General features: G+C 35.9%; 1 protein-coding gene across 1 annotated transcript in view; it reads right to left on the reverse strand.

The window, feature by feature from the left end:
• The window catches only part of zormin, a 260,665-nt gene that overhangs the window by 211,384 nt on the left and 30,959 nt on the right, over window positions 1-18,322 (reverse strand). The window contains exons 11-13 of the mRNA XM_071587298.1: window positions 14,855-15,317; window positions 11,822-12,178; window positions 5,664-5,954 (exon numbers count right to left, since the gene is read on the reverse strand). Coding sequence (XP_071443399.1) covers window positions 5,664-5,954; window positions 11,822-12,178; window positions 14,855-15,317 — 1,111 coding nt within the window. The remainder of the gene's footprint in view (window positions 1-5,663; window positions 5,955-11,821; window positions 12,179-14,854; window positions 15,318-18,322) is intronic.

The raw sequence follows: 18,322 nt of genomic DNA on the forward strand, positions 1-18,322 counted from the left end.
GAGAGAATAATAGGGATGGTTCTGATTTATTATGAAGTTTAGTTCATCTTTCGCCCTTACGCCCGTTGATTTCAATCGTCCGCAACGCTTGTAATCATATCTGCTCGATCCCGACCAATCATAAGGCAACATGTGCTTTCCCAAAGACCTTATCAGATGAAATAATCATAGCTGTAAATTTCATGGTAGTCACTTATTTCATTTCTTAGCTCATTTTTATTTAATACAACTGAATTTGGGCTCATCGATGTAATAGAACATCAAATAAATATCTATTCAAAATATCTGCATTTGGAGATTTTAAAAAAGTGACAACCTTTATTGACTTCCTACACGTAGTCAAATACTAATATTCGCTACATCATAACCTGTTTGTTAAAGTTAACAACAGTAAAGATATGAACAAAACAGTACACTTTCCCGGTGCATGGTACACGGGAGCATTAGCGTAGCACTACCGCCAAAATGTTAACCTACATTCTCTTGGGATGGAAGCCAAACCCGGGAGGAGTCAACGACACAAGAACTTGGCAACACCGATGACTATTTCTAGTTTCCATAGAGTAATCATCAGGAAATTCACCACATGGGAAACAATATTCGGAAATCACGAATGAAATTCCACCTTCATTTTATACAAAATACTTTTTGAAAATTATTCAGCATACACGCGGTGGGTTCTCGAACTGGAATTTAGAGAGCGAGTAGGTATCGAAAATGAGACGGATAGACGCGGCTGTTTTCTTTGCTCCATAACTGCCGTCAACACCTGCCCACGATCACAAATCAGCAGCGCAATTGGCTAACACAAAATATTAGGAGGGTTTCACGAGAGCCAGGCGGGCCCGGCCTCTCTCTCCCCTCGCTTGGACTCCTGAATAGTTAATAAATGGGCACTCCCCCCAACACACAATGTTTGCAAATACTTATTTTACCCACATTAAAATAATAACACATAAATGAACCAATAATCATTCTCAGTGATATGCGATAAAGATACTAATGATAATTATTCCATGAGAATTATCTCTCCATTAAACTCTTGTTCATTTTGTTAGATAAAGATAATGGTCAACCCGAGGTAAACTAAAGGCATGCGTGGTTCAGACATTCGAGGCAAGGGGGGCCACTTTCTTACGCTGAGCCACTATTCAGTTTCTTAACAAGTTCTTTTTCTCTGAATAACTGCACCAGTACATTTTGGAAGGACTGTCCGGAGGCATTACCCAGGATTTGAAACCGGGACCTTCAGATCAGTAGTGGAAAGCTCTACCCACCACACCATCCACAATAATTCCTAGAGTATTCAAATTCATCATGATGTCACAGATTTGAATTCCTCAATATCCTACTACACTTACGGAGAAGCTTAATGGTTTAACACAAGTAATATATTAAGTTATTTCTAAACTTTAGTTACAAAAATTACCTTTACAACTACTGGAACGTTTGAGCTTGGTACATGAGATTTTTATAGCAAGGTACTAGACACTAGCGATGCATTTTTTAAATTAAAACCAGCTAGTTCCTTCGCATTCTTCATTCGTTTAATTTTTACAATAAATGAAATATAAATATCTACATTGAGCACCAGGTTGACATTATTTTCACAGTAAGTACGGTTAGCAGAATAGGCACCTTTCCTCGAAACTGTTATCAGTATTTTACATCAGCAATGCATGAATTAGTATGAATGAGGTACGTTCAAGTTCTAAGGTCACAAAATTTTTTTCTCGGAACTGGGAATGATATAAAAGAATACATAATTGAAAGTTCAATACTGATACCTCGATAGTCAAGAGTTATTGATGAAAAACCAACACAAAATATTTCCGAAAGGGTAAATCTTGCGAGACACAACTTGCACTTTTGCTCAATATATATTTGGTTCGGGAGAGAGCAATATTCCAGTGGATGCGCTTTTTCTATATTTGAAAGAAAAAACTTTTGCCAAATACCCTCATGGTAAACTAATCACAAAGCTAGAAGCCTGTGCAATAGATGAAAATATCCCAAGCTGGACTCAAGTCTTTTTCAATGGTCTAGTTGAAAGAGTAGTCATAGATGGAGATGGAGAGCTCGAATGCAGTAGAAGTCACTACGAGTGTTCTCCAGAAAAGTGTTATCCTTCTTTACGTCAACGACATTAACTCCGTATTCGACAGGAGGCTTAACCGTAGTGTGCAGTGGGTTCGCGGCTGATGCCAGAATGAGGAGCGTTTTCAATATTTTGAAGTAGCGTCGCATTATGAACAAGAACAGTGTGGCGTCCGTTTTCTCCACTTCTGTAGTTTAAAACCCATCGAAATTAATCGTCGATTGAGTGAAACATACGGCGATTGTGCTATACGTGAGAAAATTGTGACTTCGTAAGAGCGAAATTTCGTAGAAACTGAACGTCCTGTGACAACGAACCCAAGAAGCCTCGGCCGGTGTTTCCAGTAAGCAAAAGGGTAGAATGCTACATAATGGTAATCGGCGGCCAAGAAATTATGACGTCGACGTTATTAAAAATGTGTAAGTCTACAGGGAGATTATGCTGAGAAGTAACAGAAGTTTCAAATTTTTGGCAAAGTCGTTTGCCAGGAAGTACTTGCACAAACCTCTGCATGGGTGAATACTGAGGATGCCTTGTCTCTCACACGTTTAACGCCTCGGAGAATAAGCGTTGCGGCGACCTAGTTACAAATTGGGTGTTTTTCTGTCCATCGGCATCCATTCATAACTAGCTCAAGTTCACAAATAGGCATATTAATTTAATTAAGAAAATGTTAAAAGCTATAAAGGAACACTGACAATTAAACAAAATTGCCTTGATAAAGGCAATAAGACTTGGAGAAACATTTTTTCAGCTACTTAAAACCGCAAGGAACTTCTTATGCTATGATTTTATGCTAAAGAAGGGTCTTCCTATTCAGGGACGATATTGCTGATATTAAAGTCACCATCCACGAAGAAATTATATGGTAATGCTAATAGATAATGAAAGGAGTACTCCTGACCGACTTAGGTCGAGTTAATACATTTCCCGAAATGGAAGCAACCGATGCACATGTCATAACAAAGACAAATACTGCTGCTGACTGCTTGTTTTCCGATGCGTTCATTTATTTTCACACGGGAAGCCCTTTGACGATCTGTGTGGGCCTTCGCTCAAGCGTACATTTTTGGGGGTTGAGAAATCCCCGAAGAGCGCTCGCTATTCCGGGGAATCTCAGGGCATTGCCCTGGCCCGGTTATGGCACTGGTCATCGCTCAATGAATCCTTTTCACTATCTCCATTCTTTATTTCGCCTCTTCAACCTGCTCCCCTCTCTCTACTTTTCTTAACCAGACACGTCCCTGGACACCACATTTTCTCCCGAGGGGGCTCGCCCGCGCCTCTGAACCTTTAAGCATACACGCAATTGCAGCATGCTGATGAAGATTGTCACGGATAAATGGAGTTTTTAAATCTCCCGTGGTAAATGAAATAAATCATGTTGGGGCACGAGGTTGGTTATGTCAGTACAAGGAGCACATGCCGATAATTATCGGCAATTTTATCAACTTCAAATATAGCCATTTATCAGAATATTTTGGCGGGGTATCAATATTAGAACGGGAAATAATATTTTTTTGGGAAAGGAGTGATCGCTTTTATTTATCCCTAATTGGAAAAGGGACATAATATGGTTACTTGGTTTGTAATATTTGGATATTTTAAGATACTTAAACAAAATCCCACTTGTGTCAATTAACAAATGAGAGCAAAACACAAGTTACATAGCCCTCCACAAAAAAACAAAAGGAAATTTCAATATTACTTGCAAGAAGATTGACACCACAATAGCCTAAGAGTACGGATCAGTAGAACCAGATCAAGTATCACATTTAGACTTTGGACTTAACATGATGTAAGCACAGAAGAGTGATTACATTTTAATGTGATGTAATGCTTACAGAAAAACTAAATAATAAACAGTCAAACATATGATATAAATGAAAGCAGCAATAATTGTCAATGGTCAACAGTCACACAGCTATATTCAGTCTAATAGGGAATTTATAAGTAATGTAGATTTTCCTCAAAAAGTGTCTATTTCAAACAGGAAAATATCACAATGATTTCTGACATTCAGTTTGCAACCAACCCAAAAATATTCTGGACCCAGTGCAGTGGCCCTTCACCTTAGAATTATTCAGTATTCCTTTGACTTTCATAACAATTTTGCCAAACCAAAATTTGTCCAAATAATGAAACAATTCGGCAAAAACCCAAAGATGGAAAACTTACTTTCCCTACTCCCCATAAGTTGATTTTAATTAATGGGTGGCTCCTATGAGTGATTGGGAAGACTATTGGGGAATGATTCTTGCATTCCGGATTATTACTGGCAATTTTCAGTTCTCTGCCTTTCTTATTATGGTAATCGCTGACTGAGATCCCTAAAAATAACCATAATAAAGAATTTATTCGTTTGAAATGATGAGGGTGTGGAAAAGAATTTAAAAAATAAAATGGATGAAATAAAAACAAATGATGAAGTTGAAGGTATAATGGGGGAAGATAGATAGCTGTAAGCAGAAATTCGAAGAAGACAGGACAAGCGGGCTGATATTGAGTGACAACGGAATACTGAAAACAGTGAAAGATAGTGAAACAATGGGAAAGTGATGGTGAGATAGAAAAGAATAGTACAGTTGGTTAGAATTAAGGGAGATAGAAAGTATTTAGAGATGAAGAATGATTTATTCTTTAGCTCTAAAGATTTATATAGTTTGGGGTTTAAGCATTTTTTGCCAAGTTAGTTCGAGCTTATGTGTACAAAAGTGTGTAGAGCCAGGGTCCACACAAAATCTTCCTTAAGCCAGTAGACAACAGCTAATTATATTAAAATATTTTGTGGTATCCAACGAAATCAATATCTAAAGAGAGGTATCCTAGTACCATAATGTTCACACTTAAATATAATTTTCCAGGCTATAAAAAAATGAAATCAAAAGAAATGTTAAACTGTCAAAGAGCTACAGTTAGACCCCAAGCTTGCATTAACAAAAAACAGGTATAGATGGCCATAACCAAATCAAAATTGATAACCAAAAAGGGATTTCAAAGTACATTCCACCACTGAATACATATTCTTGAAGTAGGTTTATGCACATTTTAATCAGGTAAGTAAACACAAAGAGATAAATTTAAAGTATCAAAATCAAGCACTACACCACCACATGCATACCAATTGGCTTTAATGTTACTCTCTATATAAAGAGATCAATATGAAGGAATTGCTACAGCTCATTCTCAGCATACTCCATGCACTTTGATTTTTGATTCAACTCAAATATTAGCTTTCTTAAATTTATTTGCAATTTGAGTACCATTTGTTCCCATGACAAGGTTTACTTTTAACTTAATATTCAGCATCAATGCAGCAAAATATGATAGTCTATTGCTTTGCCACAGTAAAATAATCCATGCTAAAAAAAGAATCCCTTTTTAATAATTTTTTCAGCTGAATGCACTACCTCTCTAAAAGACATTTTGGATTTGAAAAAGACTCAATTTTTAGATCAATAAGAGAGGGTACCAGTAAATAAGGAATTGAAAAATAAAATAAGTTGAATTTAATGCAAAGGACATGCTCTAAGCAGGAATATTCTGTCACAGGATTAAGCCTTACCTCTTCCATCTGTTGCATTAGTTCCTCCTCTGAAAGTGTTCCATTTGTAGTTTCATTTTGCATAGATTCTGTAGATATTTGCTCACTAGGTGAGGCTACAAATGGAGGTTCTGAGACCAACTCAGAATCATCTTTCAAAACGTTATTATCGTGTACAAGGACAGATATATTTTCTCCAGATGGGCTGCCGTCTTTTATTGTCTCTGAAGTCACAACATAAGACATAATTCCCATTGTATGACTCTGAGAAACCTTTATTTCAGTCAGAGTTGTTTCTGTAATCTCCCTTCCCTGGAAAAGTAAAAGAAGTTGAAAATTAAATACCTCATATTTAACAATCTTTTCCATGAACATGATAAAAAATTTCAGAGAAAATATGGTACCAAAAGTAAAGTTCTATTTTGAATGTTAAGAGGGAGTGAGGCTTTGTTGGATGAGTAAAGTTTGCATATGAAGTGATTCAATGTAAGTGCGCATCTGAGGTCAAGATTCTGTGGAAGGAATGAATGAGATCAACCACCCACTCCAAATTAGGAAATGAGTAACTTGGTAGACCTTCAGGAGAGACTGATCAATATTGAAAAAAGAGAATGAATTATTATTGACAAAGTTAAGCATTAGGGGAGAATAAAAAGTTTTATAGAAAACACTGGAAATAAGTCAAAACCTTACTGGGTGCATTAATAGGCATGATAACTCGCTGGGATCAAGTAAAGAAAGAGAAGTGAACAAACATATCTGCAGATGAAGTAATCAAATGAGATACTAGAACTAGATACTAGCAAAAGTAATGCTGATTGAATAAATATGAAAACATAAGAGAAAAAACAGGAAATTAGTAGAGGGATTCATCAAACCACTCCTATGAATGATTGCTATTGATGGTGACTCTTATGAATGAAGTATGCTAGAAGAAAAGAATTATTACTTTTGGTAATCTACTGGTTAAGGTAGGTTTTGGATGGACACAAGCTGCACAATGACCTAACTAAGACCCCTTGCCTCTCCAAGCAAAACAACTCTGACATCCCACACTACGATAAGCCCCTCTTTAAAATCATCAAAAGGTCATATTTATATGTATGCATATGAAATTGACACTTATTGATTAACTGGATAGGAGAAGAGTGATAAATTTTGTTGATGAGGAACATCTCTTGAGTGATGAGGTCATGCCAATCCTCGACCATGCATTTCACATTTCCTGAGACTTTAAATTTCGCTTCCCTAGACTACTGTTCTCTAACCTTTTTGTAGATTCACCCCTGTACAGCAGTTTATCATACCAATACACAAGCATACTGGTTTCATCAAAGCATTAAGTGATTACCAGAATAAATGCTTGTATTTCAACCCCAGGATACTATGCCTACTTCTTTATTAAATCATTAATGTTATTTATAGTCTACCATTTTAAGTAGGTTTTGAATGGACACAAATACAACATAGCTAGATTTCTTATCCTAGCTTAATAAGACAACCTGACACCTCAAACTACAATGAAATTTTTTACATTATTTTCTGGATTTTCCATTAAAACTAATACCTGTGAATGAACAAACAACTATTTCTTCACATGAATGGTATTAAACACCATATGCAGGGAAGGAAAAGTGAACAAATTAAAAACGACAGTAAGTATATCGGATATGAAACTTAAGAACAATTTATCCTTGTTTCTAGGAATGAAAAAATATTTTCAAAGAGCTGGAATCACGCAATCTTTCCAGTGCAATGGCACTGGAAAGATAAAGTGATCTTAGCTTTTTAATAGACTTCTTGGAATCATGATGCATTAGTAAAATTTTTTCCAAAAAAATGATTTCTAAGATACAATAATAAACCTGGTACAAGGGGATCTACCATGTCATTGACTCCAGGTAGTTACAAGGATTTCAAGAAATTTTATTGGGAAGTATTCTCACGTGGCACAATCTTATTAAGACAAACAATAAGCACTGATTTCACATTGCTTCACATTTGATACAAGAAAGACAAATTTTTCAGCTAAGACTGTGAGATTATTGCATCAAAAAATATATCCTTATAATGGCCAAATGCTATCATTATACTCTAACTTCAAAATATCAAAAATTTGAAGAGTAAAAAATAAATTTAAAAAATAGATGGAGAAAATTGCATGCTTTCTATTCTGTGTTACGAACTAATCAATTCAGTTGAATAGTTGAGTTTTGGCTAATCAAAAGAGTGTCAGTCATAAAAAGTCATGGGCAATTACCTAAGTTGAATGAATAAGCTTGGCTAAGAATGCTTCATCATAAATATTGCCATCCAAATTAAATCCAATAGATTCAGGTTTTTAAATTGCATAATTCTTCCAGATTTTTGCATGACATTTTATTTTTCTACGTCTTTTTCACCATCTTAATTACTAAACCTTGTGAATTGCCTCAAAAGGCATTCTGGATCAAGTGACCCCTTATTTGTCATTAGATCACGTTGAGTGCTGTACCAATGATTAGAGTAAACTGGTATACTTGTGCAAAAACACTAATAACAGCATATAACTATATACATGTGCACCAAGACTTCTGCTATGGCATAGTACAGGAAAGATAAAACAGATGGCAGATGAAGAATTGTGTTAGGTGAAGAAGCTTTCACTAGGAGGAGGGAATTTATGGCAGATACATTATGTAAAGGAGTTAAGAAGAGATCCATCAAAACTTTTATAAGGAGCATGGTTTTGTGCCACATGGAAACATGGTCATTGAAGCAGGATGATAGGTTTAGATTGGAGGCTTTTGAAATAAGGTTGAGGAGAAGGATGGAAATGGTGAAGTGGACTGAAAGGAAAACAAATGAGGAAGTGTAAGGCATGTTGGAAGAAAAGGATGGAATTATTGGGAGCAATCCAAAAGAGGTAGGAAAAATGAATACAGAACATTTTGAGTGGCAATCGGGTGTTGACGACTATGATACAGGGGAGAACATTAAGCAAACGAGGATGGGTAGGCATAGGATAGGATAGAGATGTTGGCTGGAATGAAGGGAGGAAAGAAGTATGTGAATTCCAAAGAAACTGCGGGAGATGCCGCAACAGTGACTTTAAACGGAGTCATTCACTAACATGCATTTCAATGCAACAATTTCAGGGTGTAAAAATTATTTGCCTTGACCGGTATTCGAACCCAGATCCCTCAATGTGCAGTTGTGTGCTGAAATTGTTGCACTGAAGTATGTGAAGTTGAAGAAAGGCTTGTGATGTTGAATATCAGGTAGTGTTCTGTTAAGAGAGGCAAGGGAATCATCACTTTACCATTTGCTAGCTCCTGTCCCTCCCAAGCCTAGCTTAACTGATAAGATTCACCAATTAAATAATATTCCATAATGATCCTCTTCATGGACTACAACCTAGATGTAACGGTAGGGCATGGGCATTATGGTTACCCTTATAGTTGTGCTGACAGGAGGAATGATAATTGCTCCTGGCATGGTCACCCATACCAGATAGGACAAAGGGTGGGAGACAGACAAAAGGTAGTCCCCGCAGTATCTGCTCCCAGTGGGGCAGCCATTTCCGTGATGGTGTCACATTATAAACACTTTTAAGGAAGGCAATGGGAAACCACCTCAATTAATTATCCCACAAAACAATGATGGACGAGGATCTGAGTATGAGTCCTGTTAACTATGGGCCTAGTCCACTGGTTATTCTGCTGAGCCCAACAGCAGCAGAGGCAAGATTTCTATGGTTATTTTCTCACCAAATCCTTACAAAGCAACAATGGCAGCAGAGAAAACACAGGAGAGGACTGCATAGAATAAGGGCTTATATAATATAAGGACAGAGAATATAAATGGCAACATATCAAAAAAGAAATATCATAAGATGCAAAAAAAAATGATAGGAACTATAAATAAGAAAAGGACCAGAAAGCCATGGTTTAGAGACGAGTTGATTAAGAAGATGGATGGAAGACGGAGATGGAAGAATTTAAACTTATTTTTATTAACTATTTAAAATTTTATTTGAGTTATTTGAAAGAAAGTATGAAGAGTTGAACAATAAACTGAGATGCTCAAACGACGGAGACAATTTCTTCTTCTTTCAGTAAACTCAAAAGTTGACTCTACAGAAACCCAATAACAAGTAAAAGATGTATTCATAGAAGGAGACAGCTCCTTTTCTTATGCCAGCTCTGGATTTTAGGTTTCCAATTCTAGTATGCAGAACATCACACAACTTGAGTTTATATTTATGAATTGGGTACATAAGACCATAAAATATTAGTTAAATATTAATTTATTACCATAAATTGCTGTTCTGCCCATAAATGATTTTCAAATGGAACAAAGCTAAAACAATATAGAAGGTTCACTAGCATTGTAATCATTAAATTCTTACAACTGAGTCAAAAAATACAAAAGGTACCCTTTTCATGAATACAATCAAGATTTTCTTTTTTCATTTGCAAATTCATGTTTTCAACCAGTATATGTGCCAATATTGAGGTGATATAATGGCAATTTATTGAGGAGATGAATTATAAATGAGTAAATTTATGCCAGCTAAGTCAGAGGAAATTCATAAAATTATGCTTAGGTACTACTATAACTTAAATATCTCTATATGACAAAAGTACACCTTGTTGTGAATGGATTGTTTATTTAATGAATAATTATTGCAATTTCTAAGTTCAAATATACAGATCTCTTGGACTCTTCAAAGGAATTCTTGTTTTTACTGAAGACTAATAAAAGTAGAAAATATAGAAGGCAGAGACAAAACTTGTGTAAACACAGTGGAAAGCAGTGTAGTCCTCCACATAACACGTGCGAAATGAACATGTGTGCTGAAGGAACATCTATCAATGAACCAGAATGGAGTGAAATAATTTTAACTGTGTAGCCACCTATAATGATAACAAATCTAGTATAGGGAAAATTTCGCTTGAGCATTCATCCTGATTATCAAGGATCAATGTATCCCTCCAGTAAAATTTCAAGTATTTTTATTTTCATCATTATTAATGGAAAATTATGCCTGCCCTATGTAAGCTACACTTTCCTTCCAGATCTTGGTTTCTTAAGGACAGATAGACATGGATTTAGTGGTATGGATTAGAGAGATAGAAGTTGAAAAGAAGAATTTAAGATGGCCCACTTGTGAAAAAAATAAAAGTTTCGTTGAAGAGGTTCCTCTGAACTAGATTAGTAAAAACCAATTGATTTTCATAGTATCAGGTATTACTGCTATTTCATGGATTTTAAATAATGATCATTTTTCAAGAATGAATGAATGAGACCTATCAGGACTGCTACTTTGCATTGTTGCTAAAAAAAAGAGCACTGCATCGAAAACTAAATGGTATATATATATATATATATATATATATATATATATATAATATATAATATATATAAATAGTTATATATATATAATATATATAAATAGTTATATATATATAACTATTTTTATAGTGTCATATACATACATTGCATTATATATATATGTATTTCCATTATTTCTTTATATGTATTATTATCCTCATATATATATTTCAATAAGGAGTGGAGTACTTTAGCAATGCACAACATAGGGTGGAAAACTAATTATAGTTTCACAGGCCCAAACAATTAGTGATAAATAAACAATATTAGTTATAATTCCTCTCCTGGTTTCATAACATATTAAATGACAATTGTACCCATTGCAGAAATCTCTCAAAAATTAATTTTTCATTTAACACCTTAATGATTATTTTCAAGGAGATATATAATTTCATAAATGTATTATGTATCCATTCCCATGAGGTCATACCATCAGTAGCGGATTTACAAATTGAATGCTTTGAGACACTCAGAAATGTATGTCACCCATCTACACCATTATGAAAATAAAACATTTTTTGTTCAAGAATAAAATTCATTTTATTGCAATATTTTTGAACAAACATGAAAACAATTTTATCATAACATGTATAGAGAATATAGAGATAACTAGTTTCTTTACTCATTTTTCTCCTATGGCAATGCCTATCTCTGCCTTTAGGTCGCTATCCGCTAATGAGTAAATCCGCTATTGAGTGAATTTCTTAATATTTAACATTGCTAATCTTTTTAGATCACAATTTTCTTAAGCAACAATGTTTATCACTTGACATTCCAATCACACATGCTACACACTCACTAACCTTGGTGCTACCTCTCCTGGCTAGTAAGCCTATTTTTCCCAGACTAGGTGGAAGTGGTGGAGGTGGTGGAGGGAGAGGTATCACATCCTCATCTACTTGCTTATCCGATGTTTCCACCTCACTAGATCTGGTAGCCTCACTGTCCACCAAAACTTGGCCTATGCTGTCATCTACTTCATCATCCTGCCACCAATGAGCCAAATTGAGCCCTGTTCCTGAGCCACCTCCCCCTCCATCCGATGCTGTGTGGTATGATGAGGAGCGAGAAGGACTTCTTGTGCACTCAGAAGCAGTAACAAACTCCTCTTCCTCTTCATCCTCTTCTGCACCTTCAGCTTTCATTCTTGTATAAACATCCTAAAATGGACAAAAAAATCATATAAGATAAATACCTCACCTTCATCAAGACTGCCTCTGAAATACAGTCCAAGAAACGAAGGATATCTTGACAATTCAACTGCCATTTGAGATATTTTCATGATAACGGCAACAATATTAAGTTGATTGTCATTACAAAAGGGAAACTTTTAGTAGTAGTAGCTTTAGGGGAGGCAACCGAAAACTGAGGTCATTTGTGCCATTAGAGATGGATGGGAAAGGAAGAAGGAAGGAGAGGAACCTGGCATTGGTATTAGCCTACTGTTAATGAAAGGCACCAAGGGGTCCATAGCTTATTGTCTCATTCTTTGGATGGTGTACTCACTTAAAGTGCTCTCCACAAAGCACCTCAAGTAGGGATCAGTATCCACTGAAAAATATCTGCCATATCCAGGATTCTAACCCAGACCCTCTGGATGGAAGCCAGTATACTAGCCACTGCGCCATCTTGTTCCCCAGCAACCTCTTTCATTAGCATATGTTATTCACCATTTTCATTGGCCCTAAATAAGTTTATTTTTTTGTCTGGCAGAGGTATCCCTGTTGAAATATATGCCCATTAAGATACCAAATGACCACTGCTTTCCCTGGGAAATTCAAGGTGCCTCGCCATAGAGTCACATCAACATTCATGCCAAGCACTCAAACTCGTGACCTTTGGTTTAGCAGAAGGGGGCATTGACTGCCAGACTAATCAGGCCCAGGTAAGTCTGGTAGTCAATGGCTGCTTGATTCCAGGTAAAAATTCTACAATTTTCCAAAAAAATCATCACATGCACAATCAGAGAATTTTATTTCCAGTTCAAAGCATCAGTCCTATTTGCTCTATCTCATATGACAAGTTTATGGTGGTAATAGTTACCAAAAGCACCTGGCTTGAACATACTGCCCTGCTAAGTACGAGAGTAGGCAGGCACCTTTTTTCAGAATCTGAAGATTTTAAGCACAGAATAAGGCTTTGATCTCACTGCTCTCTTTCTTCAATTATATAAATGTGCACTCAACATTTTCCAATTGTATAAACAATTAATACTGGTATTTATTGTAGTTATATATCAATGACATTCATTATTTATTTCCCCCTTGTCTATGAGGTGAATTCCTTCCATCAGCACATAACATTGTTTTTTATAATTTCCATAAAATTACTACAAAATATCATAGGTTTTAATTTACTTTAAAATCATATTAAGAGGTAATAAAGCTCACTAAATACAACTGCAAACAGAAATACCCCAGATATGATTGAACATTTGACTGATTGCATGAAAGAAGAGAAATTATCACATGAAAATACAAGCAGACAAGAAAAGTATCAAGTGGAGAGTTGTGCTGAACCAAATTATGATTCATGGTTATTGATGATGATGATGGTATATTTGGAATTGTATATGCACTGTGATGATTCAATCTTTTCTACTGTTTTTCACTTTCTAATTCTATGATCAATTCCAGGTTTGAGGGCAATGCCTTCATGCTGTATTTTCAATATCAATATGCTGTTGAGGAATTTGATGTGAAAGGGAGTGGGAATGTAAATATTTGTGAGAAAGACATTTAGTGACGAGACCAAGATCAGAGAGTATGGATGATAAAGTACAGGGTGGGAGGAGTTTGGCCATAGCTTTGTAAAGTGGAGTCAAGAACAGCACTGTACCAGCCAAGAATTCAAGAGATCACCAAAGGGGGATGCAATCATTTTGTGTCACTAACTAGATCACCATTTAATTTTCATTTAATTTATATGTGAATTCTTTCCATTTTAAGGACACCTAATAACCAGAGTGTTACTTAACGAAATTTTTTAGCTTCTATTAGGTGTGTTGCCAATGCCCTCTGCCTTGTTACAGATAGTTACTGGAAACATTTACCCCTGCATGGACAAAACCCAGTTTTTCATAATTTCCCAGCTAGAAGCTCACCTCTGAGGGAGGCCATTATGATCTGGCAAGGGGATAAGGGAAAGTGAATCGGAAATCCTGAACTAATGATCTTTCTAATTGGTTATGGCATGTAACAACAAATCAAATTCATAAGATTGCCCCATAAGATCAGCATTACTTGATAGCTGGCAATACTCAATTTACTGGTACAACAACCTTAGTTACCCACTTTGTTTAAAGGTCAAGTTTTCATAATATTAACAGAAGCACTTTCAGCGTACAATTAAAGCAACCAATTGCTATGAAGATTTAAAGACAAGAAGTTTTACCCCCCTTAAAAGACACAGAGCAACAATAAATGCTTTTGAAATAAGAATACAGGATAGGTGAGAGCTATCTGGAAAAACAATCAGGGAAATCATAGTAAAGGTTGGTATGAGATATTTTGAGATCTTGCCATTATGTTTTCAATTAATACAACGATAAACTCACAAATCAAATAAAAAGAGAAGGAGTCAATGCAATATGAGCATTATTAACCACAAATTCATGATTAAATCATCAGAGGTTGTTCATAAATTTTATGAACAACCTCTTCATATAAACACATAAGTCTTAGGTATCATATTAAGAATCATACCAATTTAATGAAACATCCACTACACCTTAATTTTACAGATATTAAACCAGAAAAAGTTAAATTTTATTTAGAATAAATGTCATTACCAGGTTGCATTATAAAATTTTTGACACCTTAATTCAATTGACATACTTGAACAGGTGTTCCTGCTGTGCTAGGAACTCCATCAGGTGCAGCCATCCTACGACCGTTTGATGCGTTAGTATAAGGCCTCAAAGGTGATTTGTGATGAATATGAGGGGAAGGAAGAGTGGAAGATGATGAACTTGAGGACTCAAGAACTGATGAATATCCACCAAAAGATGTGTCAGAGCAACTGAATGGTCTTCGTCTGGACTTCCCCCCACCGTTGGCTACAAGAAAATTAGTCTGTGGTGCAGATGCACAGAGAGAATTGTCCAGGGATTCAGCCAGAGCAGTGACCTCTGAAAGCTTTTCAGAGATAGCCTCAATAGCAGTGGCGTTATTATAAGGTTCAGAGTTTGCCTGTGTTGAAGTGGGTGGCGTGGGGGGAGAGCTGCCCTGAACACCACTTAAAGCCGTATGCCTCCAACCAGAATCCTCAACAATGGATTTCTCTGGGCTGGGTTCAACCCTGAAAAATACAGAATAATTCATAGTACCAATTTGAATAATATGAAACTTATTTTTTATGAATACACAGTCTCTGGGTATACCACACAGTACAAAAGATTTCCAGTAGATACCAGAGATACAAGATATAATTAATGAAAATGAGTAACTTAAGATGCTTGCCCTTAAGAAGATAAGAGAAACTTCATGACATTCAGAAATTGCCTTTCTCCAAACCTGGGAGATGCATTGCTTACCCATCTTAAAGGTTTGAAAAAACTGTCACACATTGTGTGATTAATTCATAGTGCACTAGATCAAGACCTCCATTATTTAATTTCTTCCCCCAAAACAAATCAAACTCCAATCGGCCTTTCGTATAAAAAATATTTTACACCGATAGCATAATAAAATTCAGGCCTTTAGATTGGGCAATAAATACACACCAGAGATGTCTCCAAAGAATGGAAGGCGTACATTTGACTTTTAACCATATTTTCTTGAATGCAGAACATTCCTAATGCTCTTAGTTAACAGTGAAGGAAACTGTCAATGCAGATAATCGTTCTAAACAGACATGCAGATAATAATTTTATCACAAGTGATACATTAGCAATTAAATAGGAGAGATTTTTCTCACTTAAAAAAAAGGAGGAAGAATTGTTTCAAATGGGTCCTGGAAGAAGAGTGAGCTAATGCTATCTTGAAGTTGGATTTAACCCAGTCTAAATTAAATATGTTGAGGGAACTTTATTGTACAAAAATGCAACATTGTTCTATTTCCATAAGGCACACAAGTAAGGATCAATTCCACTTAACAATAGGCCACTGTCTTGACTTGAAACTGAGCCGAGAAACGAACGAACGAATGAGAACGAAGCCGAGCTTGAGAGAAACTGAGAGAGAAGGAATAATGTTGGACCACAATCAATCCAATGACTAATAAGATAAAACTGCTATAATGGCATCATCTCTATTAAGTTACATTTTATAGATGAAATATTGGCTTTGTTATCCATGGCACACCATCATGTGTGCAAGTACTACCAACCAAGTCTTAAGAGAAAACATAAAAAGTTTTATATAAAATGGAAAAAATAGAATTTACAAATTTACAGAGTTTGATCACATAATAAATATGGAAATGAAGAGAATGTAAAAACATACGACCTTGTAAATGAAAATAGTTTACATAAAAAACAGGTAGAAACAGAACAAAAATAATAGCAGAGGGCAACCAGATTAAATAACCTTGATGCCAGAAAACTTATTTCCTTTTTAGACTAATTTACATGAGTATACTTAAAAGAATACTTGGTATTTTTCACAAAAATTTTTATTTGGTACAACTAGTTTCAACACACAGGCACCATCCTCCGGAACCTGATGGTAGTACCTATGTGTTGAAACTAGTTGTACCTAATAAAGAGTTTTGTGGAAAATACGTAAATTTCTTCTTCCATCTGAAAGTGAATTTTATGTTGAATTGATTTGTTGCATTTCTATGCCAGATGGGTTGGCATTAATTATGACACTGTAAATACCTATTGATGAAATATTCAAAAGAAAAAAGCAAATGGGTCATTCCTCATAATTATCCGATTGGAAGGTTCTTTATTTATCATTTTCCTCAGCTTATGATACAACACCATATTAAAATCGATTCGCAAAGTTTTTACTGCAACTCCAAAACTCTTTGGAGTAATTTTTTATAACATAACACTTCACACATGCTGAATTTGATATTTACAAAAATAGTTGCAACTTATCATCACAGAGTTTCGATTACAACTAAAAAAATCATTTCTACAGACAAATCTTGTTCATGCAGCTTCTAGAAGAATGACAGTTAAAATCTACCTGGAAGCAGTTTAAAAATAGTATCTGATAGAACTTGGAAAACCAAGTTAATATTTAAAAAAAGTGAAAATTGTGATGAAGGAATATTTTTCATTGAATCATACTGACTTCTGAAATATTAGGTATGCTACATTAATTTTCTCCTGAAAAATCGTAACTTGGTAGAATTTTTTTCTAAATGACAACTATAGCAGCAATCGACTATTTCCGCAAAAGTTAGAAACAGAAATGTGGGGCACCAAATAAAAATTACTGGAATTGAAATATATACCCTCTATCACCCTGAGTGAATTTGGAAGAGGTACCGTTTTGACAAAACTATGAGCTCTCAATGCTGCAGTGGGGTGTGTCCAACTACACATATCGGCAATTGAAGCCTCCCAAACAAATTGAGGATGAAGCCTCGGTTCATTTATGTCTCTTGCCTATGATTTAAACGGTTAAAAAAACAATAGCTGTTCTGAAGGAGTTACAATTACATAAAATTACATAAAATTACATAAAATCTTGTCACTAGCTAAATTTCATGGCATTCAATGTCCCAGTTTGAAAAACATTCCAACTAATTACCTACCACCACCCTTCGTAACATGCCGTTAGTAATTCAGTAACGAAAAAACTTAAGTCGGCAATTTTCCACGATCTCTCCTCTCTGATTCCCAAAAGTCGCCAAATTCGGCTACGAGGAATCACAAACCACCCTTTCACGCCTTCGATCCCCAGTGACATCGATCCTTCGGTTGAGGCATGGAAAAAGGCCAGTCGGGTACACCATCGAGGCGTGAGATGGCGGAGCACGCGAGGCCAACCGCAAAACCGCTCGTCTGGCGGCCGCTGCAAACGAACGCGGGACATGCAACGCCTGCATCTCTCAGCGCGTCCTTCCCGAAAGGCCGAAACGTCATCGGCCTCTTGGTCGAGAGAGAAAATTTTGAAAATAGACGACACGTGGATGTAAGCCAAAAGACAAATCGCTTTTATCCTCTCCAAGAGAAATATCTATACGGAAGAAGGGAGCCTCTGAAGTGGAAGCGGAGAGGATTAAAGACAGGAGGTCACGGGGAGACACGCCGCTGAGTGGTCGAAACAGAAATTGCGATTACAGGTATGCATGTATGTAGGCATCTACATTTCGTACATCACCAGTTTCCATAGTTTCAAATACAG

This window comes from Hetaerina americana, unplaced genomic scaffold (assembly GCF_022747635.1).
Source record: "Hetaerina americana unplaced genomic scaffold, ioHetAmer1.1.p SCAF_3, whole genome shotgun sequence".
Lineage (NCBI taxonomy): Eukaryota > Metazoa > Arthropoda > Insecta > Odonata > Calopterygidae > Hetaerina > Hetaerina americana.